Source organism: Odontesthes bonariensis, chromosome 7 (genome assembly GCF_027942865.1).
Source record: "Odontesthes bonariensis isolate fOdoBon6 chromosome 7, fOdoBon6.hap1, whole genome shotgun sequence".
NCBI classification, from domain to species: Eukaryota; Metazoa; Chordata; class Actinopteri; order Atheriniformes; family Atherinopsidae; genus Odontesthes; species Odontesthes bonariensis.
Genome location: NC_134512.1, coordinates 22,681,328 through 22,708,644, shown reverse-complemented (window position 1 = coordinate 22,708,644; position 27,317 = coordinate 22,681,328). Strand labels below are relative to the sequence as shown.

The 27,317-nt window shown below is 40.5% G+C and overlaps 1 protein-coding gene across 2 annotated transcripts in view; it reads right to left on the bottom strand.

Moving 5' to 3' along the window:
- Nucleotides 1-25,188, bottom strand: part of reln (reelin) — a 93,343-nt gene extending 68,155 nt beyond the window's left edge. For both annotated transcript variants that reach the window (XM_075470124.1, XM_075470123.1), the window contains exons 1-2: nucleotides 24,667-25,188; nucleotides 3,901-4,008 (exon numbers count right to left, since the gene is read on the bottom strand). In XM_075470124.1, coding sequence (XP_075326239.1) covers nucleotides 3,901-4,008; nucleotides 24,667-24,919 — 361 coding nt within the window. In that variant the 5' untranslated portion in view covers nucleotides 24,920-25,188. The remainder of the gene's footprint in view (nucleotides 1-3,900; nucleotides 4,009-24,666) is intronic.
- Between the last annotated feature and the right edge of the window lie 2,129 nt (nucleotides 25,189-27,317).

The following is a 27,317-nucleotide window of genomic DNA, read 5'->3' as shown; positions in this document are numbered from 1 at the left end:
CAATGACCAGTTTCTCAGCAGCTCAGCATTGGCAAGGCAACAGTAATCACCCACTCCGTCAAAGGGAGTGATGGAACGGCATCCTCTCATCTTCTTCCTCTCCATCCCCCTCCCTATATAATTCACACACTGTCTTCTTTTCATTGGTCCCTGTTTGCCATTTTTCATGCACACTTTCTACAATTTTCCCCTGTCACTCTGCACTTGCACTCATTCATTTAATCTCACACACTTTGTCAGCTTCATGTTGGCATTTTTGCCTATCCGTTTCCCTCCTATCTATTTTCAAAGCTCCCTTCTCCCTGTAAGTGCCTGTTCATCATCATAATTATAAGTTAGCAGAAGACATTTAGAACAAACGCTTATTCTGTCTTTGTGTTTGAATGGATTATGATGTGATGGGAAATATTTTACCATTAGGGAAGCAATACAAATCAAACCACATGTGACAATCCTTTCCATTTAGGCTTTGGTCTGTGAGTTGTAGTACATCAATTTATTATTGCCCTGTGACATATAACAGCAAACATTTAGTCCTGATACACAGATCAATTATTACTATGTACACAGGACATTGTCTTTATAAAATCTTTTTAAACGCCAGTTTGAAGGCTGTGTGAATTTGTTTCAGAAAGCCAAGACACTGGACTGGAAAAAAAGCTCCCTTGAAGGGATAAGTTATAGGAGGAAAAACACAGGGCAGTTGGAATTCTCCAGCAGCTGAGTCAGTCCGGACTCATATTGCTTTTCTGGCAGGTTGTACGGACATCCCTTTTAGAGCAAGTTACTTTCACACATAAAGTCTTCAAGTTTTACTTTAAAAGAATTTTGCAAAGGCCCATAGTGAGTAACTGAATGATCAAACTTTATTACCTAGTAAACTGAAATAAAGCTACACATCCAACTTCATGCATTAACTGTGTGTTGTAATTACATGAATTCCCAAGAAATGAATATATAAATAAAAACTGGAGTCTTTCTGCCAGCCCCTGGCACCTTAAAATAGAAAAATAGTTGCAGAATGCTTCCACCAGGCTGCTTTCTCTGCCCCCTTTGAGCATATTTATGAAAACCACAGTCAATTTACACTCCTGTGTTCTGCCTCTCTCAAGTGGGCATGACTCCAAAACACAACATTGTTTTAAGCTCCAGTTTGTCTGTGCTAGCCATAACAGAACAATTATAGTATCATTAAGATATCTAGTTAGCTGCCAGTGGCATGTGTGGGATATTTTGCCTGTGGAGGATGGATGAGACTTGAGCATCTACAGCCGCAGCACAGCACAGAAGCTGAAGACATTGTCTTCTTTCGACTACCTTAATTACCCGCAGAAATTCTTTGTCACACATCAATTCAACAATGAGTGGGGATTGAGTTGTGATGATGCGGTAAAAGTCAGTCCCTCAAAGCAAAACGCTTTAAGTGCTTTATAATTCAGGGGAGTGGAAGACAATAAAAGGCGAACCCATGTCTCAATGTCATGGCGTTTGTGAATGATGAGTTATGGGCACGTCTCCATTTACGACTATAACAACAACAACAAAAAAAAATTAATAAAAACACGAGCAGACACAATAAGAAAAAACATGGATAGAGCATGTATATTTATATTTAGAAGGCTGAGATGCAGTCATCTTGTTTACTTGGTGCAACTCCTTTGACCACATCAATCACAGGATATCCCAACACAGAGTGTAGAAACATTAACTCCAAAGAAAACAGAAACTGTCTCAAAAGCTCAATGTCTACCTATGGTTATCCATAAACTAGCTATACTTGCTTTATTCTGTGGTAGACCTAAAGGGGCTGGTTCCTCAAGTGGCTGACACTGGGCAAGGGGCAGGGTTCAACCTGGACAGGTCACCAGTCTATCTCAAAGCCTTTATTTGTTTATTCCATCTTCCTTTTCCCTGATGAAGTAATTTGTCCTCTAAAATGTCTTCTATGTGTCCTCTTTCACACCATTAACACCAAACAAGCAAAAAGTAAGAGTCTGCTCTCTTTATAGACTTATGCTTACCATTAAGCTGGGATTTCAAACCTCAAAAACTCCCAACGATCTAATTTTACCATTGATCTTCTGCCAGTATGAGTGATTCTGTGATAGCAGTGCAGTGAGGTTTCATTCTTCCAGCGCTAAAGTTCATGTCAGTTCCTGCACTGATACATCTGTCAACCACATGTTCTCTCAGCTAGCAATCTCTTTAAGAACGGTTCACATTTGGAGCGTGTGTGTATTTGAATGAAAGTAAGTATTATTATTTCTAATTCCATGTGTAAGCATGTTGCTGTGCATTTGTCAAACATGTCCTCCATTATGAGGGATTAGAGCCACACCCTCTCTTAATTGTTTTACATGAAACAACGCTCATAATCTCCCTTGTGGAGTTGCGTGAAATTCCTGTCTTCATATGTCTCTTTTTATTTGTCACAACAATGGACATTAAGCAGCGTCTCATTCTATTGTTGTTCCACTCTACTATCCTCAAAGTGTTAAGCTCCAACACTGGGTCCATTCTGCACAGCATCAGGTTTCCATTAGCTCATTAACAAATCATATTCTCTTTGGGAGCATCCTCCTTCAGCCCTCACAAAGCTGAAAAGTCTTTGATCTCCAGATGTGACACCAAGGTCTGAAAGCTCTCTGCTAGCACGAAATTAAGAGTTTCTCATAAACATCCCATGTAGAATCATAAAAATGAATGGGCTTGTTGTCTTGAAGTCTACACTGGGAGAGGAAGCTGTAAACTATGAACAGAGACAAAATGCAGTGAATTCTTAATTTGAGGATTGAGTAACTGATTGACACTGAGACCTGCTCAACGTTACTGCTCGGCAGATTACACGTGTTGTAATGGAAAGCTTTGTCGACTTTGAACAAAACATCATGCAGAAAGTCACAGTTGAGCATATTGTGGCTGCACTCCTGAAATGTTTTTTAGCAATTACAGTGAAGCAAAGGTGATGCAATCTGTGCTTGGATTCCATTCGAATAAAAATAACTGCCAAGAGTGAAAAGCAGCCTGGGCCAAAGTGAAGTCAGCATCTGAAGAACAGTAGAGTTAGTCAGGGTAAGTGAGCACACTGGGCAGAGGTTCTGGGCCAGTAGCCCTGTTCTCAGAGGAGTTCTTTATGCTCCCTTAATGCCCCAAGAGTGCCTCTACCCGTGCACTCATGGGCACCATCCTCATGCACTTCATCTGGTTCTAAGAATCCTCATTACATGCACTTAGTAAAATTCTGCTCACCAAACAGTCTAAAAGGACTGCACTTGACAAAATAATCTTAGGACATTGATATTTTGCAGGATGAATAAAAGAAGCAAAAACAACTGACAGCAAGGTGTTAATGCAGATCTAACTATAAAGTTGCACCCACTGGCCGTGCAAAGAGGCTGCAGATAACAGCCGAAGGAAACCAACAATTCAAGAAATAAAAAATTCACATCCCTTTTGTTGTCATGAAAAATCTTCTATCACTGTCTTTTTTGAAAAACAATAAAATCCCACTAGACCACAGAACCTTTATTGCAACATCTGACCAGCTGACCTGATGATCACCTGATATCGTAGGACTACTTTTCAATGTCAGCCGTCTCTTTACTTTTTTAATCTTAATCTATTCTTTTTTTCTTCTCAAATATCTATGAAAACATGTTATGCCAAATCTATGATCACATCTTTTTTCACTCTTCATTCACGGCCAGTCACAAAAGAAGCGGGAAGTTGTTTTATGCTCATTCTGGGAGCGGATATGTATCACTGAGCGGGGTCATCCTCATTTTGAAACTCCATTGTCCAAGAATGAAAATTAATACATTTTGAGTATCAGGGGTATTCTCAGAGCTAAAAAAGTACAAGCAATAAGTAGCTTGTGATGGCAAAATGAGAGCGACTTACCAAAGCCAAAAGCAGCTGGAGCTGGAATGGGAGCCGACTGTACTGGTGTGGAGGTGTAGAGGCCAGTCACAAGCAGACCATCAAAAGACACACTGGTAGAGATGGACACTGAAGACAAAGATAAAAGTAAGATCTTTAAAAGGGATGTTACTTTCAAGAGATGCAAATCTTTTACAATGTAAACATTGAAATACTTCTTTCATGTTTTAGCATTTGTGTATTCATACCTCAACCTCACTGTGAGATGAACTGCTGATTAAGTGTCAGAAATCACATATATACACACATACATATATATATATATACATACATGCGTGCGTGCTTGCGTGCGTGCGTGCGTGCGTGCGTGCGTGCGTGTGTGTATGCATATAAAAAAAAACTACACACACAGTTATATAAAGACAAAAGCAAACACAGGACAGCAATTACATTAAATTTACAGTTAACTAATCTTAATGTGAAATCCAGTCACTTCAAAAGTTCCAGACAAAGAAAAACATCTGGGATCATCACCTGAAAGACTGTCACACAAACAAAAGTACTTGAATGTAATCTGCCACAGTACTTTAAACGAGGTCTGTCTCTATTGACAATCCCATTTAAGGAGACGGATGAGCTAATTGGATGTAATCCTGATAATTTTGTTAAGTCTGTGGTCATCTGTGATGACCACAGACAACAGCAGATCTGAAAACTGCCAGAGGTCCATTATCAAGCTGAACATATCTACAGCTTAGTTTATTCAGCAGCAAATTAACTATTGATTAACCCCGTAAACAGTGTCCCTGAGTGACAGGCCCACAGAGTCGGCTGCAACACTGAAGGAAGGAGCTTACTCACTGGACTGTTTCCAGACAGACAGACCAGAGCACAGGGGAACAGTCTGTAGCTCAAAGGAGAACACACTACCACAAAAACTGTTCTGTACACTGAGGAATAGAATGCTCTGCGGCAGTGAAAGATTGAGGCATTGTTATTTCTTGACCCTGGAATCCCCCTGCTTATGAAAAAGAACAAAAATGAATTGGGAAAGGAGGAGGCACTTGTAACTTGTGTGTTTTTAGTAAGACTAGCAACATAGTGTGTTTGGTCTCGGGGCGTCCATTCTTTTGGGCTGGGTGTGTTTCATGGTGGGAATCTGGGCAGGGTAGACTCCTGTGTGGCCCTGTCTGCCTGTCTGTCTGACTAGGACAGTCCATTAACATGTCCTCACACAAGGCGCCCAGAGTTTGAGTGTATGCGTCTGAATGTGTGTGTTCTCCATGTGTCTGTGCACACTGGATGCGTTACACCCAGTCTTAAGAGCACAGTTCAGGCCATCTCTTCCTTTCCTGGCTCTCTTCAATATCAAAGCCTCAATAATTCATACCACAACACTTTTGATTATATCCAGACATTACGCTTCTGGTTTCCTGTCACAGCCTTTACACAAAAATCTAGCTTTGACTGTAATATAATTATTATTATATATTCTATTCTGTTATCTTACACACTCCATGTTCAACCACATTCAATTAAATGACATGCTTATTAATGTTGCACTCTTAATTTAATTGGAAATTAACCCATGATGATAACCAATAACCAATATGGTTCAAGCATGTCACACACGTTTGCTTTTTGAAATGTGAAATGATGTACTCAAAATAAAAATTACATTATAATAAAAAATAAAACAATAACAGATAAATTGTAATTTAACACATGTGGGGAGTTTTTTAGGGACTTCATTTTCATATTAAACAATTGATTGTTGAATAATTATGTTTCTAATAGAACTATAAGAATCACATCAGTATGAATACAGTACACAGGAAGCTGCATTGTGAGAAAGGTATTTTGCTTGGAGACAGAAGCATTATCTTATTCGTTGCTGCTCTGTGCATCTCTAACACTGCAGCATCCAAAAAATGAGCAAGAAAGATCCCATTTAGACGAGCAGTCGCGTTTATACTACGGATTCATGAGCCTTTGATTTATGCTATTTTTGCTTCTGAAATAAAATACCTATTTAACAAATGCATTCCACATCGTATATAGACATTTTACTAGACATTACATTATGCTGTATTGATCCAAGGCCATGGCATGTTATAGTATTTAATGGAGTAATGCACCGAGTTGGGGCTCCCTCAGTACACTCAAAATGCAAATTTCTGCACTTCCATTGACCTGCATCATCAAGGCTATGCACACATTCCACAAGATGCCCTCTTACATGCTACACACAAAGGTAATAATTTTTTCTGCCTTCACCATGCCACTTCTTTCTTTAGCCAATGCTTACACCTTTATTCAAGCTTCTCTGCTTCTTGAGAAGCCACTAAAAAAAAAAAAAAGCTTTTTTTCCTGCACCTTCTCTTTTTATGCATGTTCTGCTCCCTCGCAGCAGTGGACCTGCATGCCGTTTGATGTACAGGTTGTGGAGTGGAGTGGGGGAGGGGAGGGGATTTCAGAGCTGGGGGCACGAGGTTACAATCGAAAAACAAGAACATGGGCGAATAGGGATGGAGAGAGCCTGGGTAGTGGAATGGCTCATGATCAATACAAATCCAAGATCTAAATTATTTAGGGAAGCCTCTAACACCTCCTCTCACTTGCCTGTGGAATGCATCAGACAGATGAGCCAATCAGATGAGATCAGATCAGATCCAATCACCTGTGGGGGTTCTTTACACTCATACTCACACACACACACACAAATCTAGAGAAAGGCCTTTGATGCTAGCCGTTAACATTCTTGTCCATACTTCATTTCTGAGCACTGTTCATTTGGCCAAAGGGAATGAGAAGCCATGAGGCGGGAATAGGGGAGAACTTTACTAGCAACAGTGTTATTCACAGAATATTAGTATTATTAGTGTTTCTGAGCATTTGTTTGTTCACACCCTGTCCACGTGTAACAATAAATGTATAAGTCAAGTTCTGCTTTTGGAAACACCTGGACGCATGGAAACGTCCTGTGTAAGCTCTCATCTCTAGTTTACAAATCAAGTGCACACAGACAGAAATAAATAGAAATATGCAATCAAATTCTGTGTAGTTTTGATTAATAGATGGTCAAATTAATCTGTACATACTCTCGCAAGCCGTTTTCTTGTCCATCCAGTAGTTGTAATCAGAAGAAATGCAGTCTCTTTATTAAACATTTTATTTCTCTTGGCTTTGAATGGAATGTATGAACAGGTTCAGCCGGAAAAGGTACAGCTTTGATGTACTCCTGGTCTTAATTAACACTGTGATTATGTCACTGTCAGTGTGTTAAGGAAGGAGGAGCAAAAAGGAGGTCATCAGGTCAGGACTGCTACTGACATATGAGCAGAAAATCGACTTGGAGCGGCACGCATAAGCGCCCTTTAAGTCTCAGATTTCAAGAGGCTCAAGCTGTGTCCGAGTCATGTCTGCAAGGAATCCTAACTTAAGTTTTTAAGAATGCTCATTACACTATATGTATAACATTCACACCCACATACGGACACTCATACTTCATATTTGAACGCACCACAGAGCACATCTCTTGGCCCAAAGCCAGCATGTAATATTGATGAAGCGATGTAGTATGCCTCATTATAGACACACATAACTGTGCTACTACTCAACTATTGATGGGCCTGGGGCTTTCTTCACTTCTCTGGATGCATCATGAGTAATGTTAGGGCACAAAATACCAGCAAACCACACAACGCAACGAAATACACATTGACAAACACAATAGTGTTTTTTTTTTTCTGGCAAATCTCTGACCGTTCAAACAGACACTCACAGCAACTATGTCAACACACACAGTGACGATCAATTAAGAATGGAAAATTAATTGTCCATGACAATCATTCTGCAAAAAAAGTACAAATAATTCAGCAAATAAATAAAAAAATAAAATAATCCAGCTCTATTCATGTACAGAACTTTATGTTCTTGTTCATGTCACACCAACTCTTGGTTTGAATTTGTTTGATTAATATTTCAGTCATGACTCCCCGATTTGTCGTAGCCACCTGGCAATCAAGACCAACAGGATAGCTTTAACTTTTCCTAAACGTTGTAAAAGCATTCTCAAGACTGAGACAAAAACATACTTTTCCAGAATATGACAGTGAATAAGTATTTAAAATTTTATCAGATACTAGAGTACTGCATATTCCAGACTCACTACACCAGTCCCAGAGAGATGAGTCTTTAGAGAGGATCCACCTATTCTAGACAGGGAATGTGTTTTTTCTTCATAACAAATCTATGAAGTAGCTGAAAAAAAGACCACATGCTCATCTCAGAAACACTTACAAAAAAAAAAAAAAAAAAAAAACACAATGGCTCATTATATGCTGGATCAGCATCTATAACAGGGGTCCAGTTGCATTCTAAAAACAATGACAACGAGTCCTTAGAGTGCAGCAAGGAAAGGCCTGTACCTGGTGGCATGAGCTCAAATGTCGAAAAAAAAAAGCGTAATGAGGTATAAGACCAGTGCTGGACAGGAAGTATTGGAGTGCTGAGAGAAGACCAGCTTTACACAGCAGACCCGTCAGCTTCCATTGAAGGGCCTCTGTTGTTGGCATGGTCTGAACAGCTCTATTCTGCTCTTTGTGTACACACTCACCAATCCTCACCACACCCGCATTCATACGGTAACCTTTACTTCATTAGCACAAGCCTCAGGAAAATATTTCTGAAGTACCTTTGTCAAAGATATAGAGACAAAATTAAGTGCTAACAAGATTGACATACTCAGCTGTGTGGCGGACTGAAAATATAAAAAGCTAGGATAGTACGGAGTAAGGTAGTAGAAATCATTATCAATGTATGACAGAGATAGCGTACATTATCAATGAAATCCCTTTTTTCCCCAGTTAAACCAGGAGGATGCCCATCTTGTTTCCAAACGGATGGAGGTTTTCCTGGCATCAATCTGGATAAAGATAACCGACCATCTGACCCATATCCCACTGGCAGACACACACGTGCCCCAGAGAGGACCAGGAAATGGAGGCCAGACCATAGGGAAGCTATAGTTCCATCTGTTTCCATGTCTATGCCAGTGTAGGGGTGCCACTTCACTCTGAGCTTCCTGAAATGGTTCAGTCACCTGACCATGACACTATGAAGTATAGGTCAACATTAACAGTGAACATGAAAGGAAGGAAAGAATGGTCCTTTAAACTGACAAGTTCAAGAATATGCAGATCCTCTGAGTTCGCGAAGTCTTAATTTATTAATGCAATTTCAGAAGAATGTGTGGGAAGTGTGTTTCTGCACATATATGTGTCATGTGGTGTTCAGTCAGGTCTTAGAAGCATCATTCCATTGCGTAACCTTCTGGCACCATCCTGGCCTGCTGGCACTGCCATCTGCTGCTGTGAAACTAGATCACAGATGACCTATGAGCCACTGAGCTTCTATAGGTCTGCTAAACTACAGCTTCTACACATGTTTTTTTTCAAAAGACTTCATCAAAGCAGTTTATCTCCTAGGAACAGTTCACTGGTCCTTTTATGATCACTGCCTGTTCTCAGTTGAGAATTTTTTATTAGGCTTTGTTTAGCAAAACTGAAACTGAAGGGGAAAGGAGGAGGGGGAACTGAAGACTAACTTCCTAACATGGCTTGATATGAACCGTGGAGAAAAACAGAAGAGAAGAGGCAGTGCTGTCACAAGCATTCTGTCCCTCACACATATTCTGCCTCAAAATCACACTTCATTGTGCTTAACCCATATGATTCTGACCCATAATTCTAATAAAATGCTCAAGGAATGCATTCTTTCCTTTATTGTTTGTCTTTTTAGTGACTATGACTCTCTACCATCTGAAAAAAAATCTCAAAATAATATGTTTCTGCACATAATGTATTGTCTATACTTTTAATCTCTTTCCTGACATTAGACTCTCAATGAACATATAACCCCACAGGGAAAGCTTTGTCACTCATGAACAAAATGAATAATGACAGAACGGACTTCATAAGTAAGAGAGGCGTGTGTATGTGAAACAAGGGCAAAGAACTGGATCCACAAGTGGAACACCATCACTGTGATGGAGCACCTATTTCCATGACCACACAGAGCTCGACAAGCTTGAAATGATTCAAAGAGAGCACATCTGATCAGCTCCACAAATTTGGATAACTTAAGTAGATACAGTAACATGAGGGATATTGGTTATTGCACACCTTAAAGCAGAATTTCACCATCACTGACATACCACTTCATGTTGGCTAGGCAAACAAAAGGAACTGCAGCTTGGCTCAAAAGTATTTTATTGATAAGTGATAACACTTTTAATAATTCATAAATTTAATTTATGAAAATGAGACATTAGTCACTTATTTTTGCTCTCAAAGTTTGACAAACTAGAAAGTGTTGAGCAGCTACAAGCCTGCAGGGAGGGTGCTCATCACAGTCCCATGCTGCAGGAAGACAGAGGAGGAAAGCTCCCTTGGAACCTTTTATTTTCCGCTCTTTGATAAGGATATTGTGTGCGCTCATGGAGGAGGAATGTGGCATCACAAGACTAGTTCTCCACGCATGGACACGGTTCTGTGGCTCATAACACGTGTACCTGATTTTTAAATAAGCGTGTTTTCAAACTCAATGTGATGTCATACTTTCCAACTGAGGAGCACATGTGCAGAGGAGAGCACATGTTGTTGTGACAACTCAAAAGCTACTCTCCTTACCTAAACTGAGCTCTGATGGAAAATCATCTCTGGGCTTTTGACATCGTGCATTGATTTACTGTTCAGAGGCATTAAACAGCACACAGATCCCATCTTAAATCAGTTTGATAGGCCTTTGTTTTGTTTGAACATTGCCTTCATCAGTTTTAATGCAAATGTGACCTGATGAGGTGAGGATAAGAACTACAGTAAACAGTATCCTTCATAAGCGCTAATCAAAAGCATGTTAAATTCATTAGATGTACAACGCCACAATTCCTTCCCTCTGTCGTTTTTGTGACTGTGGAGTCAGGACTGGAGAGTGAGCTGTCCCTATGATCAACACCATGTGTTCTGCAGACAGAGGAAAAAGCTTTAGCTATCCAGTCCGAACAAGCACACTGAACATGCTAAAAAGACAACTATCAAACCCAGGGTCTAATAAGAATATATCACAGAAAAGATAAACAGTCTTAAATTGAACTATATGTGAGGTACTGAGAAAGGCTGCCAAATCGTATGCATTCCTGAGAGAAAAGCAATGTAGGAAAACACGGAAAGCCCAGTCAGGCTCCAACCCTGAGCAAAACCCAAAACAAAACTCCTCACACAAAACAGAACACACGCTGACAACTGCAACACTCTATTGGACAATATTAATATCAAGCTCACTCACAAAAAACACACCCATACATGTAAATAGACCCCTTACTATATGGAAAATAGTCTTTCAAAGCAACATACAAAAATAAATAATCACAGCAAGTAAACCACCTTTGAAAGTATGCACAAAGACTCCCCTTCCACTTCACCTGCTCCACTGGGAGCAAGTCTGACAGGAAACAGAACAGTGATAATGAGGGCCAAGCTCTCAGTCTACATGTATAACCACACAGCCTGTTTTTCTCATCTTTGTCAGAGAAATCAGGCGGTTTAGTCTAAGTGGCCTCCATCCTCTTCCCACACCTGGTCTGCCTCCTAAACCTACATCCTTCTGTGACCTCCCCCAAACTGCTTTACAACTGAGCTGGTCCTGATCAGATGGCATGTGTCAAAGCAAGTTGCAAGCGCAACACAAACTCAACGGGCGGATCAAGTGATGGAAGGACAGATGGAAGGAAAAAAAAGCAGATATTATGTTGAGCTGAAATCAACAGCTTTCTGCTGTAAAAGTTGCTATTTTCACGGTGACAAAGTAGAAGGCAGCAGATAAGACATCCCCTGCAGATCTGAAGGCAAAATGCTGAGTGCCCAGGCAAACAAGGAAGTTGTGTTTGATTAACAGCAGAACGAGCATCTTAAAGCACATTGTCAAAATGCGAAAAGTGCCACCAGGTAGGAGTCATTAGGCAACACAGTGCAACTAACTATGGTAAAGGGACAATGGTGTGTTTTTTTATAGCAGGTTACAATTATATTTTTGGAGCACTGACTGTGATCATACCTGGTGATGCAAGACTGTCTTTTATTCCTTGACTTTAAAGTACTTAACCTTTAAGACCAACGTCTCAACTTCCAACAGTGGATTAACCCCATTACAAATCAAATGAGCCACAAAGTTTGCCCAGTCTCATTAAAATCTGAGTGTACCAAGTTTCAAGGAAAACGATCAAGATGTGTTTCTGATAAATTGTGTATTATCCACTACTGTTCAGCAAATGAATACATCTTTAAAAGGCCTGTATACAGGGAGTCCAAACCACGTACTAATGGCACGGTGCAGGAAAATATAGACTGGAACACTGCCCATATGTAAAGGAGTCAAATAAGGGAGTGTAGTCCATTACTTTCTGAGTTGAGACTGTTGTAGACCTTACCCCACTTTCAAAGGGAGAAATAGACCAAACTTAATAAATGTCAGTGTCTCGGGGCCACTCAGTCATGTTTTATTTAAGTGACAAACACACAGCTTCTACTGAATTATTTCCGACTCAGATGAAATAGCCTAAGAAGTGAATATTTTCATATTATATGAAAAAAGTATCATGTTTTCAAAAAATATCCTGCGGTTCGGTCTTTTGCTGAATCCCCATCCTTGTGCTTCCAACACTGCATATTCCAGACTCACTAAGGCTTCTGAGATGAAAGAGAATAAGTAAGCACCAGGTGCACTTGCCCTCCTCTTAGCTATCCTCATGACCTGACACTTCAAACTGCAGTGTCTATCAGATTATCAACCTGGACTTTTAACTGCCTCATGAACAGTAAAATAACAAGGTGCTGACTTAATGTTGGACTGGAACTATTGATGCTGAGCTTACATACAGCATGTATTTTAAACAAAATGGGGGAGTTTTTCATAGTATAGTCATGCCTTGTAGGAGGAACCACATTTTTCTAAAAGGGACTCAAAAAAATGCAACAGTTTTTTAAAACTATTCCAGTGAGGAGAAAAAAATAAAAAGAGTACATTAGTTGCATTGGGTCCATCTGTGTCTGTAGTAAAGCACCCTATACCTCCTGCAATCAAACATCTGGTCTTATGTCCTTACAAAACCAGACAGCTGTTCTACATGCTACTGTATGTACATGCACACATATGCGAACGCAGGAGCGCACTCACACATGCTGGCTCAAGAGGCCTTCGGCATTCTGGGCTGACAGAGATCCAAACCAAGATTCCACCGTCTCAAATATAATAATGCTAATATGAATAATATAACTGTCACTTTATATAGCGGTTCACTTTACATTGCCAAGAACTTTCCGGCCTCCCGGCTATAGCTTCCTTTCCTTCTTCCTACTCTGCTTACAAAACATTTTTCATGATTAAAATACTTGTTTTTATATCCAAATTTAGCAAATACAAAAAAAGTGACCCATGATCAGAACTAAATTAGGTATAAGGTAAACAGGATAAAAACCATTTAAAAACCGGCCAAGATTTTGGGCTTGGTGTCTAAATAGACTCAGGTCAAAGGCCAGGTGGCTGGCTCAGTCACAGCATTATGTGGGTTTTTCGTGTGCGTGCTGAATTGTAATAATGTGACCCCAAGTGTCCCCCAAACTCACTGTGATGTCAGAACAGCACTGATTCAAATGTGGCACTGTTCACTCCTAAATGACTGTTGATGTCTAAGAAATAATGAATATCAGTTCAAATCTAACAAAGTAATTCACCAAGTGAGTTTATTTAGAGAGATCGGAATTAAGTGGTAAATCTAATGTTATCTACTATGAAAACCTATTTCATAAACTTGTCTAACAACAATGTGTAAAATCTGCCTCACAAAAACATCAGCTCGACGATCTTATCACCTAAGAATCAATAAGGCAGTGTCAACGTTGCCCTCCAGCTCTGAGAGAAAATCTCCAAATCAGTGGCAGTATTCTAACCTAAAGGTTTATGGACTTGTTCAGCTGTAGATAACCTTTTTTTCCACTTGCTGTTGAAGATACTGCAGACATGGTTAATCTTCAGGGATGGGTGTGCAGCCATACTTGCACTCTATGCCACACTAAAGGCCTCGGTGAGTAAAGCTACTTGTGGGGCAGTTTGTGCAGTCCTGAAAGGGGTCACTCAGATGCAAGCCTGATTATTGTATGCACTAAATAAAAAATGAATTCAGACAGATCTGACTGCTTGAATTTTTTTGCCAAAAAAACAGCTATGTGTGGTTATATGAACATTTAATGATTCGATACAAGATGCATGGAGTTGCATCTTTAGATGAAGTGAACAGTTAACAGGTAACTTTAATCTAATCGAATAATGAAGACACCAACGATGCTCTTCTCAACAATTGGCAGTAATTGCTAAATTATTCCGTTTTCTAGAGAAAGATCAAGTTTCTTACTTACCCTAAATATAGAGCCCATAATTGCACACATAAAAGACAACATGACACCGTAACTCCACTAAAACTAAACCCAGTTTGCCAAATTCTTTCAAGAATACAAAGACGTCCTGGGAGCTAGAGAGGAAGTGTCTAACTGCTTTGCTCTCTGATCCCTGCTCTTTCTTGGCATGAAAGTTACAGATTATGGCCAGCTAAGTAAAAGAGCACTGAAATCAGTCAAAGTCTGACATTCTTCCATAGCTTTTGGGTGTGAATGTTTGGTGGAGGGAGAGTGGCACAGTGGTGGGGAGCTGGAATGCATGGGGCAGAGGGGAGAGATTGATTTCTAATTAACAAGCCGGTTGCACGTAATGAAAGACTACATGGTCTCTGTTGGCAGTGGATCAATGGGGACCGCTTCCCTTGACATCCAGTCTTAATCACACCAGCACGGCTTGGTAAAATGCACTCATTGCTGTAATTAATGCAGTCATGCTCCATCATTTTCCCCCCCATTCTCATTCCCTCCTCTTTTTCTGCCTTAACCTCTACTTCAGACCTCTTCTTCACTAAGTAACAAGGATCAATCAAATAGTCTTTCAGCCTGAATGTTCTGCTGTAAAGACAGAAACAATCACATTTGCAAATTTTGGCCCAGCACATTTGCAACACGCTGCATATTCCCCTATACCTTTCAAAACAGTTCCCCTAATTTTAGTTTAAAAACAATTGTGCTAACTCAAGTCCATTGCAATTCTCCAGCATTTTTGTCTGGTATGGATGCAACCAAAAAAAAAGTGGGGGTACAAAGGTAATTCTTTAACATGTATCTGACCTGCATGCCAATTATTACAAACACTTCATTCTTGTAAAACCATGTGATCAACATGAATACAATAAATTAACATGACTGCCATCCAATGCAGAGCAGTAGTAAATGCTTAAATGCTAAGGTCATATGTTCCCCTTTACACATTTTTTAACAGGGACAGATAACAACCAAAGAAAGTACTGTCTTGTGTACAGAGAGGCATGACGGTGAAGTCTCACCTCTCCTTTAGTGGAGATCTCTAGTATTCTTGATTTTCGTACTCCCGGAAAAAATAAGTTACAATCAAACACCTAACCCACTGAGGTACAAGACACACTGTCCCACTGAGAGCAACCTGGTAGACAGAGATGTTTCCTCCTTCCTGAAAAACAAGACCATGTCACAGGTTCATTTATATCCTGTTTCTAGAGGCCCATTATTTCATAGAACTGAGAATCTTTGTTAGCCTAACGATTTGATAACGATTCACCTGTTAACGATTCAATGCATCAATAGAAGGACTTTACCAGGGTGTACCCAGTCTCTCACCCAATGGCAGCGAGGATAGGCTCCCCTGTGACCCTGAATTGGATTAGGCGGGTGTAGAAAACGGATGGGTGGAGAGCACACAGTAACAAGCCTGAGAGCTAACACTTGCCCAAACCGAGCTCACACTCCACTCACCATAATGACAGAGAAGTACATGATTGGCAGAACTTTCCCTCCTTCCCTCATCTGCAATACAGCCAGACAGCTGTACCGATCACCACAATGGGCAGAATTTCATTACAAGTCTGAACTGAACCAGCTTATTGAAACATCACCACAGATAGGAACGGCAAAAGTTGCAAGCAGGTTGCTTTATACGGCATTCAAAAGTCACGTCATAATTCCTCCATCACATTGGCTCCATACACCCTGGGCTTTACTGTTGCTCCATTTGTCCGCAGATTACAATTTTCATCTTCCAAATGAAAAAAAAATTGAAATCTAAGAACGCCAACAAGAAGTAGGATTTCCTTGTCTAGATAAACACATTAAACAAAATGCTTGTTGTAGAACGTTATGAGCTCATTTCTTTCTAAAGTTAAGTTGATCTTGTAACTCCTGATGAAATTGAGTTTGTTGTTCGTTGCCCACCAGAAAAGCAAAAGCAGTTTTCATTTTCCAATCCGAGGAGCAGCTAATTCAGCACAATGTGAACTTGATGTGAATCTTGCAAAAATGTTTAAGTACAAAATTCATTGGCGTTCTTCGCAAGAATCTCTGTGGATGTCCGCCTCATTGGTTGGTGGGGTCTAAGGTTTGACATGTGGGGGCTTCACAGGGGAATTAAGAATTTTCAGGGAATGAATATGTGTGAGCTTGTGTATATGCTTGTATGTGTAATCTGCCTCTACCAGCCTGCTGTGTCTTTCTGGGCAGAAAGAGCTTGCTTGTTTGTGGAAGGGGTGCTGAATGGGGGTAGGGCTGGAGCTAATCTGCCTGTGCCACACGTTGTGCGCCCAGCACCCAGCTAGTTGCACCATGTCGCCCCTTCTGTAGTGGGTTCATTGGGGTGCTACAAGTCCCTCTGAATGCTATCAGCACAGACGACACACTGCCCCCCAAGCAGGGATTACAGTTCTCTCAATGAAGCTGCCAGGAGGAGGATCTAGAACAGGAGGAGACAAAAAAGGAGGAGGAGGTACACTGTCCTCCAACAAGAATCTCTGTTCTGTGAATGGAGGAGGCCAGCGGCAAACTGACAGTACTATCCAGCAGTTGTTGGGAAATGACCCCAAGAGAACAGAAATATCCATCACTTTCAAAATCCGGCTTAGAGCCACTTGAAAGTCCTTGAGGAGAATGAACACTAGTACATTGTAAGGAATTGGTATGGGAACATCAGAATAAGCTTAAACAGATACACAGAACTTGTGTAATTTACAGTCATGTTGTCTGAACCCTATGAGGGGAAAATAAAACTTTGTAATTACATTTTCAATCCGTTTGTAAGTTGAAAGTGAATATCAAAGAAACTGTAATGAGCCAAAAAGAAAGAAAAAAAAAGCTTCAAGCAGACTATAGAAGGGTGTGTCCCCTGTGTTCTCTATTGAAAACTTTCAGCTGTTAATACAGTGTGGTTGACATTCATCCTGACACCGTCAGGATTTAGATTATGTTGTATGAGCTCTTTGTACTGGTGTTCTGTTCAGACTCACTATGATTTATCATAGAGACAAAGATAAACAGTGGCCTCAAAAAGTACGAGGACATGTAAGGTTAAATATTTCGAAATCTGTTCGGTAAGTAGATTACACAAGCATGAGGTAAGCAAAATGTCAGAAAAGAGGCAAAGAAAGACAGATATTCATCAGGAAAATGTTTATTTGGTTTTAAAAGATAAAACTTTAGATGTATGACACATAATGAAGATATAACAGCATGTGGACACCCATTAGAGGCCTCACTAATGACAATTGCAATGTATTGCTAATTAGTTGTAAAATTTGAACTTGTAGAACTCAACTTCTAGCTAAGTCTAAAATTTTGCTTAACACAGTGTGGTGGGATCCTTTCCCCTGGTTTCTCCAAATAAACTGCCAATAACCATATCCATGTTGATTGAATTTGGACACAAACATCCCAAAGAAGTTGGCATCTCTCTGATAATGTCTTACTGAAAATATGATCCCAGTCGTCTTATTTTGCTTCCCAGAACATTTGCTTTTACATTCTGAACATTTTGACAATCTGTTGTCTTTCAGAATATGCTCGCAAGGTTGGCTTAAAAGCTGGACGGATATTCAGCAGGGCTGGGCAGTATAAAGATTTTCTCATTTACTTTTCAAAAATTCAAATCTATCTTTTCATTAACATGTTAATATATACAAAGCAGCTGCATAATTTCAGATGGGTTATAAGGGCGTCATTTTTGTTGCTCACATATTTGTTGTTTGCACTCGAGTGTTGAGTAGTGGAGAAAAACTTTGAATCTGTTCTAAGTCAATTTCAACCCTTAAATAAAACCACTTGTGACATCTTATATGTGGCATCCACTTAAAACATTTAGCCCAATTTGTATTATACAGGTACGTACATATATATATATATATATATATATATATATATCGCCACTCAGCCTAGAAATATCGGAATACAAATTTTGGTTCAAATCGCCCTGCTCTATTTAACAAGATGTATTAACTAACACCACCCATTTTCATCAGCCCTCCTGCAGGCATCAACTTTGACGTCTCTATTCAGAATGTATGGGGGCCGCCATATGAAGCACCTGCTTGCTTTTGGCTCATAATAGCCAAATCAAGTTTATTCAATATCAGCAGTGTTAACAAAGAATACAACAGAGTTTGTGTAGTTCAACAGTAATATCACACTGATTTAATTTATCCTTCTCATTTATTACTACACAAATCTGCTAAACTCATCTTAAAAGACATTTATTATATGATCTGTTTTACACCCGGGAGTTTGTAGTTTTTCTTATTGATAATATGGCAGCGCTACAGCGTATTTTAACTTTATGGTCAGTCTGACACATATGAATGTTTTCAGTTCTGGTAAACAATCTACGAACATATCATTTTTTCATTTCTTTAATTTCCCGTGCTGAACTACCAAACTGGGACTCTAAAAACTGGGACATACATAACAGTAGGTTATGCCAACCATAATGCCTCTTTAAATCAGCCAGACAAAAAGACAGATGTGAAAAAGCTCAGAATGTCACCTTGACAAAGTGGTTGATGGTTTACATAATTTATGCCAGTCGTGCACTACGTTGTCCGGTCTGTGACTGGAGGGCGATAGAAGTGACACGGACCAAGCAAATACCTGCTGTGGATACGAGGGTAACAGGAGCCTAGCCTCTGTACACTTGTATTATCACCCAAGAGGCACTCCAAATCAGGCAAACTCCCAAAAGACAAGCACACACTCAAATATCATGAAAATACAGCAACTTATTTGCCCACTCATTAAAGTAAAGAAAATCCCCACTCACATTGCTTGTTGAGAGCTTTCTTGTTTTGGCTGGGAGCTGACTTTGTTGAGGAAATTGAAAAATAAATAAATAAATAAGCAACAGCTTATTGCTGCTTGCCCAGATAAGACTGGCACAGGCACACACCTCTACCTGGCAGCGATCCACTCACTGTTTATATCTTTAGTTCTTTCTACCACACCTGGCACTATGCTGGCATCATCCCAGTTCCAACCAGGCATGGACTGACAATGCTACTGTTACCTAAGGAGATTCTCCTTGCTCTGATGCAATAAATCAATTTTCAATGAAAGAAGTATGCACGGTGGCATCGGACATCTAAACTTCAAGGGCTTGAGATTCTCTGCTGCTGAGCTGCTTACTCCCATAAGATCTTTAATTAAAAAAATAAATAAATAAAACATGTATGGAAGAGTTTCACTGCAAGTTTGTTATAACATCATATGTTATGAAAGCTCTATCGTGTTCATAAGTAAAAATCTTGACACAGGGATTTAGTACCCAACAGGAGGAAAGTACAAACCCAGTCTCCTGGTTATCATGTCATACTCTCTTGTTACATTGACAACAAATTGCAACAGCCCACTGATCAGGACATTTGTGTTTACCAAGCAGAACATCTGACCTGTCTCTAAGTCATGATGGATCACCCACGAAGAGTGCTGTGCACTTGGTGAGGCGTGCATGTGTGACAAAGGAAATATTCCCAATGAATATCCATTCTCATTTCACGTCCATCTGGTCCTTGATAAAAAGGAAGCTGGCGTATCTCTGAGAATACAATGTTCTTTAAATGGTTCATCATTCAGTGTCCGCAAGCACAGAACACCCAAACACACCCTGCAAGCAAACAGTGATAGACTTGACACACTTCTTTTTACTCTGAAGCGACCTATTCAGATGAAGCAGCAGGAGGCAGAGAGGCTGGGAGAGACCCTGACAGTGCTGGTGTTGCATGCATGTTTCTTACCCATCGCAAAAGAGGCATATTAAACCATTAGCCTCTTAATTCTTTTGCTCTTTCCTCTCCATGTATTTCAGTATCCATGCTTCCCATAACTAGATGTTTCCACGAAAACTAGGGCACTCTTGCTCAAAAACCAACGATTGACGCAATAAGTTTTCCTGACCTTTAAATTAGATAAATACAAAATGCCACAATTGAGTAAAGGAAATTTAAGTTGGGCTGAAAAAAAAAGTACCAACCCTATCTAATCTCCTCAATAACAGAGCTCTAAACAATGCAGGTCTGACAAGATTTGGTCAAAGGTCAGAAAGCAGACACTCAACAGAGGTTAAGTGGTGCAGAGGGTGATGATGACATCTAAATAGTTGCTGTGGTCACAGGAGATTCATACCATTTTGGCATTCAGTCTCAAGGAACTGGGTTACAGTTTGCACAGATCGAAGATGGGCCTTGAGTTTCCAGGACATCTTTAAGTGACCTGTGTATTGGAAGATAGAATCTGCCTCTAGAGCAGTAGTCTTTCTTAGTCTTACTTAGGGCTTGTGTCTGTGACCTTCACGTAAAAATATGACTGCCTTGCTGCTCTACAGACATCAGTCAACAGAACACAACAACAACAACACACAAAAAAAATCCCCCATCCATGACAAGTAATCAACTCTGTAGATAGATAATGGCCTCAGCCTGCAAGGCCCATTGAGTTGTTTCTGCTGGCTCGCAGTGGAGGTGCTGAAGTGATTCACAATGTCTAATCTGATAGGTTATCATGACATGAGCTGAAGGTGTTTGGTGAGAATGAATTTATCTCCAAGTTCCCATTAAGAATGTCATTTAGTGGCAATGTCCAAATCTCCTTGAGATTTTCATAGTTTCTCCTCAATCATTTGCCCATTAAGAGGTCTGTGGAACGGTTACTGCTGTAGAAACAACTGACGGATTACCAATAGCCGTTTCAGTCTGTAGTTTAAACTAGTCTTTGAAGCAGGTCTCCTCATTTGCTCCCACAACATTTTCTGTTGTGGTACTACGCTGTGAGAAACACAGCTATATGTGGGGCACATCATCCACCTGCCTCTCCATGAACAATCAGAGGCTTGATTGAATGGCTCATTGAGTCCTTTACAATGCCCACGATAAACCTACAAATGTAAACAAACACAAAACCAATGTGGTTAATATAATTAGTCTCACTCTCATTCAAGATTTAGGCACCATAAACCAACTATCGACCCACTAACTGATTAGAAATAAAACACAGTGCCCTATACAAAAAGGAAGTGCCATTATAAACAGCAGTTTTCATTACAAGTCTGCAGTCATTGTTGCAAACCAGGACGATATCAACAGAAAAAAATTATACAAATGCCTGAATATACAAAGGTACTCAGCCGATTACTCACTGGCTCCATTTGTTGCTCATACATCTCTATTTTCTGGTGATTCTTTGCTGACTTTTAGAGGACACCACACTGCCATCCCATTTCCAAACTAATCTTTTACAGTGCACCTTTTGTTAAAAACATTTAGACTCCACATTACCTTGGAAAAATATCTTTGCAACTGCTGATTTGTATCAGTTTTTGCTTGAATAAAGGCCCATGTTTTCTGATACTAAAAAGATTTGGTTTGAAAGGCTTTTGGCCTCCTCGTGCTCACCCACTGCTGTGTCACCATCCCGTTCTAATGGTTTTGCTCATCTGTGAAAATGAGCCTGAAAGAATGACCGGTGAACATTTCCAAAGCACAGGGACAAGAGACAACAGAAATGAAAAACAGCACTCTCCGATTAACTTTGTTTAGACATAGAGCTCTGGGTTTTGTATTCGGATGTTGCTTCTTATAAACATGTGGTCGCTGTAGAGAGACCATCTCGCATTCCCACAGCGGTGTTAAAAGAGGTCAAACAAAGTTTTGACATTACTGAAATAAGGAGCTGCTTCCCAACAGTGATTCAAAAGGTTCCTTTGATTATTTAGATGGCGGGCTCCACTTCTTTTTACTTCGGCTACTGGTCTGAAAGATAGGTGGGCAGTGTATGCATGAGTGACACTCGTTTTTGATCAGTTTGATACACAAACTGACCCTAGAATGTAACAACTTCAAAAATCTCAACGAATCCTTTCATTTCTCCACCTTCAGTTTCCCAGCAGTTCAGAATGTCTCCACAGTATTTTTATTTCCATTTTGTCCACTGCGACCCGGCCAATACACCCACCCTCTCAAATATTTCACAGTGAGTAACACAGCCTCTCTTGGTCATTTCATTCTGATAGCTAAATACAGTAATCATGTGGACAACACACACAGTACGCTGCCCACACATGGTCTTATCACTCAAAAGCAACAGAGAAGCAAGAGGCAGTGAGGTCAGGTCAGAAACTCAATTACTGTATTGCCACAGAAATCTTCCTCCTGCTCTACACCGAATGCTGAGGTGGTTCTTTGAGACGCTAACCTCTCGTCTTTTATTACAGGTTAACCCGTCTCTTCCCTTTCTTCCCGACTTTCCTTCTCTCGACTAACATTATTTCTCTTTCATCGTCTTGCGTTAGTTTTCTTTTCTATAGACCTTTAACAAACCGCACTGACAGAATCACAGATGTTTTCCACCCCCATTTCCACATGCAGCTCTTCCAGTGATTATATCACCCATCTCTCTTAGAAGACGGAACCAAATGTGATCCAAAAGTAAGGTTCAGAAAGCCCATAAAATAATTGAGATTAAATTAAACAAAACATTTTTTTACTCAAATACAAAAGCTCGTGATGAAAGGTAAAAATGTCCAAACACTTTTTCTGTTCCAATATTTGACCTGAAAATAATTTAATTTACAGTTTTTCCCTTTCTATCTTTTTTTCATTCTGTGTTCAACAAAGCGGGTAGAGAACAGTTAATTCTCAGTCAACACCGTGTACAAGTAGCCCTCAAACTACTTCATTCTTGTCTCAGTGAGAGCATGTAAGGATGATATAACATGAAGGTTTTATGGGACCTGATAGGTGTAAGAAAAGAAAAAACAACTGAGATTATTCCTGATTGTACATAGATAATATTTCACTTGCTCACGTGCAATCTATGCTTCTACCCCCATTAAGAACTAAGTCAAAACCTTAGAAATGTTAATAATGACCTGCTGGCATGTGACAAAAGTCGAGGCTGAGAAAAAGTGAGAAGCTCGGAAGTCTGTCATTTTTCTGTGCAAGCCCTGCTGCTGGTATCTTATCTCCTCAATCTTCTCGTCGTCATTAAAATCTCCCCCTACGCCATTCAATCCCAGCCGTGGCCCTATTTAAATCTCTCCCTCCTCCCAGTCCACCACATTTTAATGCTAATTATCTAAACCTCTCTGTGCGTTCTATCCCTCCCATCCACCAGCTAGTTAATAAAATCTCTCCTCAGCCCTTCTCCTTACAAGTCCGGCCCCAGTCAAAAGGTGCCTGACCGTATGGTTGATCCAAACCAATATTTTTCAGAATAATCCTGCTTCATCCAGACCCCTCCGGTTTCCTTTTCTGTTTTCCTGTCCTTTTTATAATCCTTCTCTTTCTGTATACAATTACCCAAACTCTGCTCCATGTATCCTTTTTGAAATTAAGAGGTTTATTTGCCAGGATAATGGAATACAGTTGTTAACTGTGGAAAAAGCAGCGGAGTAAATCCACATCAAATTAGGTATTGCAAAAACAAAGGGATTATGAAGAGATATCGGTCATGTATGCAGAAATCATGTATATTTAACTCGATAGATATAATAACTCAAATAAAATTAGTAGACACACTCGAGGGATAGCTGCATGAGAATGTGACCTCAGTCGGCCTGTGGTGGCCTGTGTAGGTCACTGTCTCCAATGTAAGGAGAGTGATGAGAACGAGTGTGCACAGTTTGGAAGGAACATAGGCGATCTGTATTCAAGAACCAGGTAGGAAAGGTGTCACTAATCTGTATCCCCTTTCACTCATGGTTTACTGATTCCTTTATATATATTATCAGTTTGGGTATTTCTTTCTGTGGTGCTCCATTTGGCCATTTACATTCTCCGTTTTTACTTACTCATTCAGTTGGAGCAATTGCACTGTTAGTCCACCTACACATGTGGTGGCAGAATCCGAAGAGTCCACTAAGAATCACTACTTATCAAAAATACATAAATGCTGGTTTCCAAAGACGGCCACCCATCAGAAACAGCACACAACACAGCAGTCCCTCATGTCTGAAACGGAGCACCTGCATGAATGTGTGCATTTCTCCAATTACTTAATTTCATTTCAATGTAAAATCAATATGAGGGCAAAAGAAACAATGCCGAAATGCATGTTTGTCATTTTTAATCTGAACTCTGAATTCCTTCACAAAGTAAAATAAAAAAGGTTTTTGAATGATACAAAATGAACTATTTTCACAACATGAAAAATCCGGATCGATACAAAAACATTTTGGTCTTATGTGGTTTGATACTGATATTATCAACTTGCCTTAACAATACACATCATTGTCTAATCCATGCAGCAGTTAACAGGAAAAAAAAGTGGACATCAGAGGAGGTGTGCTCACCTTGGTACTCCTGTCCGGGGCTGTAGCTGGTGGGGTTGCCAGTAATTTGGAGGGTGAGTAACACCTCTCCCCCACCCTCTGCCACCCCAGCACCCTCCAACTCCCCATGATGGGTGCACAGGAAGAAGAAGGGGTTGAAACGGGGGTAGAAGCTCGCGGGGGGAACCCCGAAATCCACATTGCTACTTCCCAGGACTAGGGAAAGCAGGGCATAGCCAATAACACCCCCGAGAGAGGCCCGCGCCATGGCCATCTGCCCTCACCAAGCGGGGGACTGGGGGGGTGGAGGTAAAGGTGAAGAGAGTGATGAGTGGGTGCGTGGAAGGCACAGGTAGAGCTCCAGAGGACAGGTTGTGGAGTCCACAGATGAGTCCAAGTCCAAAAGTGGGTGCGTGAGAGTGTGTGCGTCTATGTGTGTTTGCATGTGCAATATCTAAGTGTGTGAGTAAGTGGGCTTTGCCGTCAGGAGAACTGTTCTTCTGCTTCCTCTCCCTGTCCTACCTCCACTCTCGGGGAGTTCAGAGCTTCGCCTGTGCTGTCCTGCTCCAGCGTTTAAATACCTCACCCCCTCCCTCTGTTTCCCTCTCTCCTCCCACCCTCCCTCCCTTCCTCTCTCTGTCTCTCTTTCGCTCTAACACCAGCTCCACGCGTGTTCTGTATACGCTGTACAAGACGGACTCCCTCCTTTCTCTCAACCAGGTTTTTTCTCCTCCCTCTTCCCTGCCAGTCTATCACTCTGCCTGTTCCTTAATCTCACACTCCCCCTCTCTTATCTCCTTCTCTTTACCTCTCACTAAAACATTGTGTTACTCCACATTGCACTCATGTAAACCCTCTCCTGAGACCTTCTTATCTCTATGCATCTGTTAGTTTCTTCATCCCCAACCAGCCCTTTGACAGATCCCTTTCACTCTCCTCTCTTTCCTTTGTCTTTTTGCCCATCCACCAGACTGTCTCCTTCTCTCCCACCCACTATCACACCTCCTTTCTCCCTCCCTCTTAAGCTCTTCAACTCTCTTTCCTTCCCATTTTCTATGCTGCTCTTCCACTTGGTCCCCCTCCCCTTTTTCGATCTCCCCTCTTTTTCCAACCCCGTACGTGTCTGTTTCTCCTCTCATCCTTAGAACTGCTCAAATTTGTTTTTCCTCTTTTCCTCTGTTGCCTTTTTCATGGGTTTTTCCATCAGAATCTCCTTTTCCAGAAAATACTCCAACTTTTTCCCCTCGTCAGAGCAGCATGAGCCACCACTCTGCTCTTCATAATTCCAACACTTTGGTGCAGACACTGGCCATAAAGCTGCTTTCTCTCCAACACATCAAATGATAGATAAGTATTTGTGTAACACATCCCCATCTTGCTCTTTCCTTAGCTCTCTTTCTCCGCTCATCTATCTCGTGCTCTGCGTGTAAGTGATACACTTTGCCCCCACCCAACCCTACCTCTGACTGATATTCTCTTCACAGACCTTGAGGATACAAAAATGGTTTCCCAAGGTATCAAAACAGACAAATTTTCTCAATTGGTCAAGGCCACAAAGAGACAGCACATTAAATAAATCATCACAGCAAAGGAGGGGATGTAAAGAACTTGCAGTTAACATCAATGAGCATCTCCTTTGGTGCTTCTTAGCTGCCTGCTAGGCTTGCTAAGTGCCTATTACAGACATAAACACACCCCAGCCAGCAAGCTGCACACACTCACAGCCGCTTCATGTCCAAATAGCCTGACTGACCCACAGCAGGAATACAAGGCCAGGTCTGCATGGACAGATGCTTCCACTGTAAAAACCCTGGATCAAACTACCACAATTCCACAGTCACAGTCTCAGACATACATACAGTAACACACAGAAGCAAATTGCAAGCAAAGTCTTATTTTACAAAAACACACAGAGAAACAATATATGGTAACTCTCTGTTTCTTTTTTCTCTCTGCTGGTAGTACAACAGATTTATACTTGGCTCGGGCAAGATAATTCACCTGCCAGGGCAGCTGCTGCTCTCATATACAGCCAGCCTGTTTATCCACATAGCAGTGCAGACTTAGAAAAGAGCTGGATAAAAAGGCAAACATTATGCAAGTTAAAAGAGAAGCTTCACTCTGTTTGCATGTTTCTAGTACAGTGACAATTTATAACAACTTATAAGTAACTGTCAAAAAAGTCTTAAAAGTGAGACAAAACTATCAATAATAGACAGATGCTTTAACTAAAGTTAGTTGGGGTCTCATTAAAAACAAAATAGTGTTAGAGTTGAAAAAAGTTTAATACTAACTGTTCTGTCAAATTCTTTAAAAAAAAAAAAAGAATATTTTTCTCATAAATTCTGTACCCTTCTCAGTAAATTCCAAGTTTTTCACTCAGTCTTTTCTTTCTTCTATTTTATGCCAGATGAGATCATGTGTTTGAGTTTGAGTTTTTTTTTTCCATGCAACGGCAAAACATAAAGCAGCAATTCTCTCCCAAAGCCTTCAAAACTCTTCAAGAATTAAGTCATTACAGAGGCTCAGGGAGAAAAGCAATTATTTTCCCAGTATAAGATCAAACATAATCCTGTGACCAGACCACTGCCGACTCTGTGCATGAGACTGACCGTGGCACAACACGTAATTAGAGGACTAAATAAAGTGATATGCAACACGAGACAGAAACA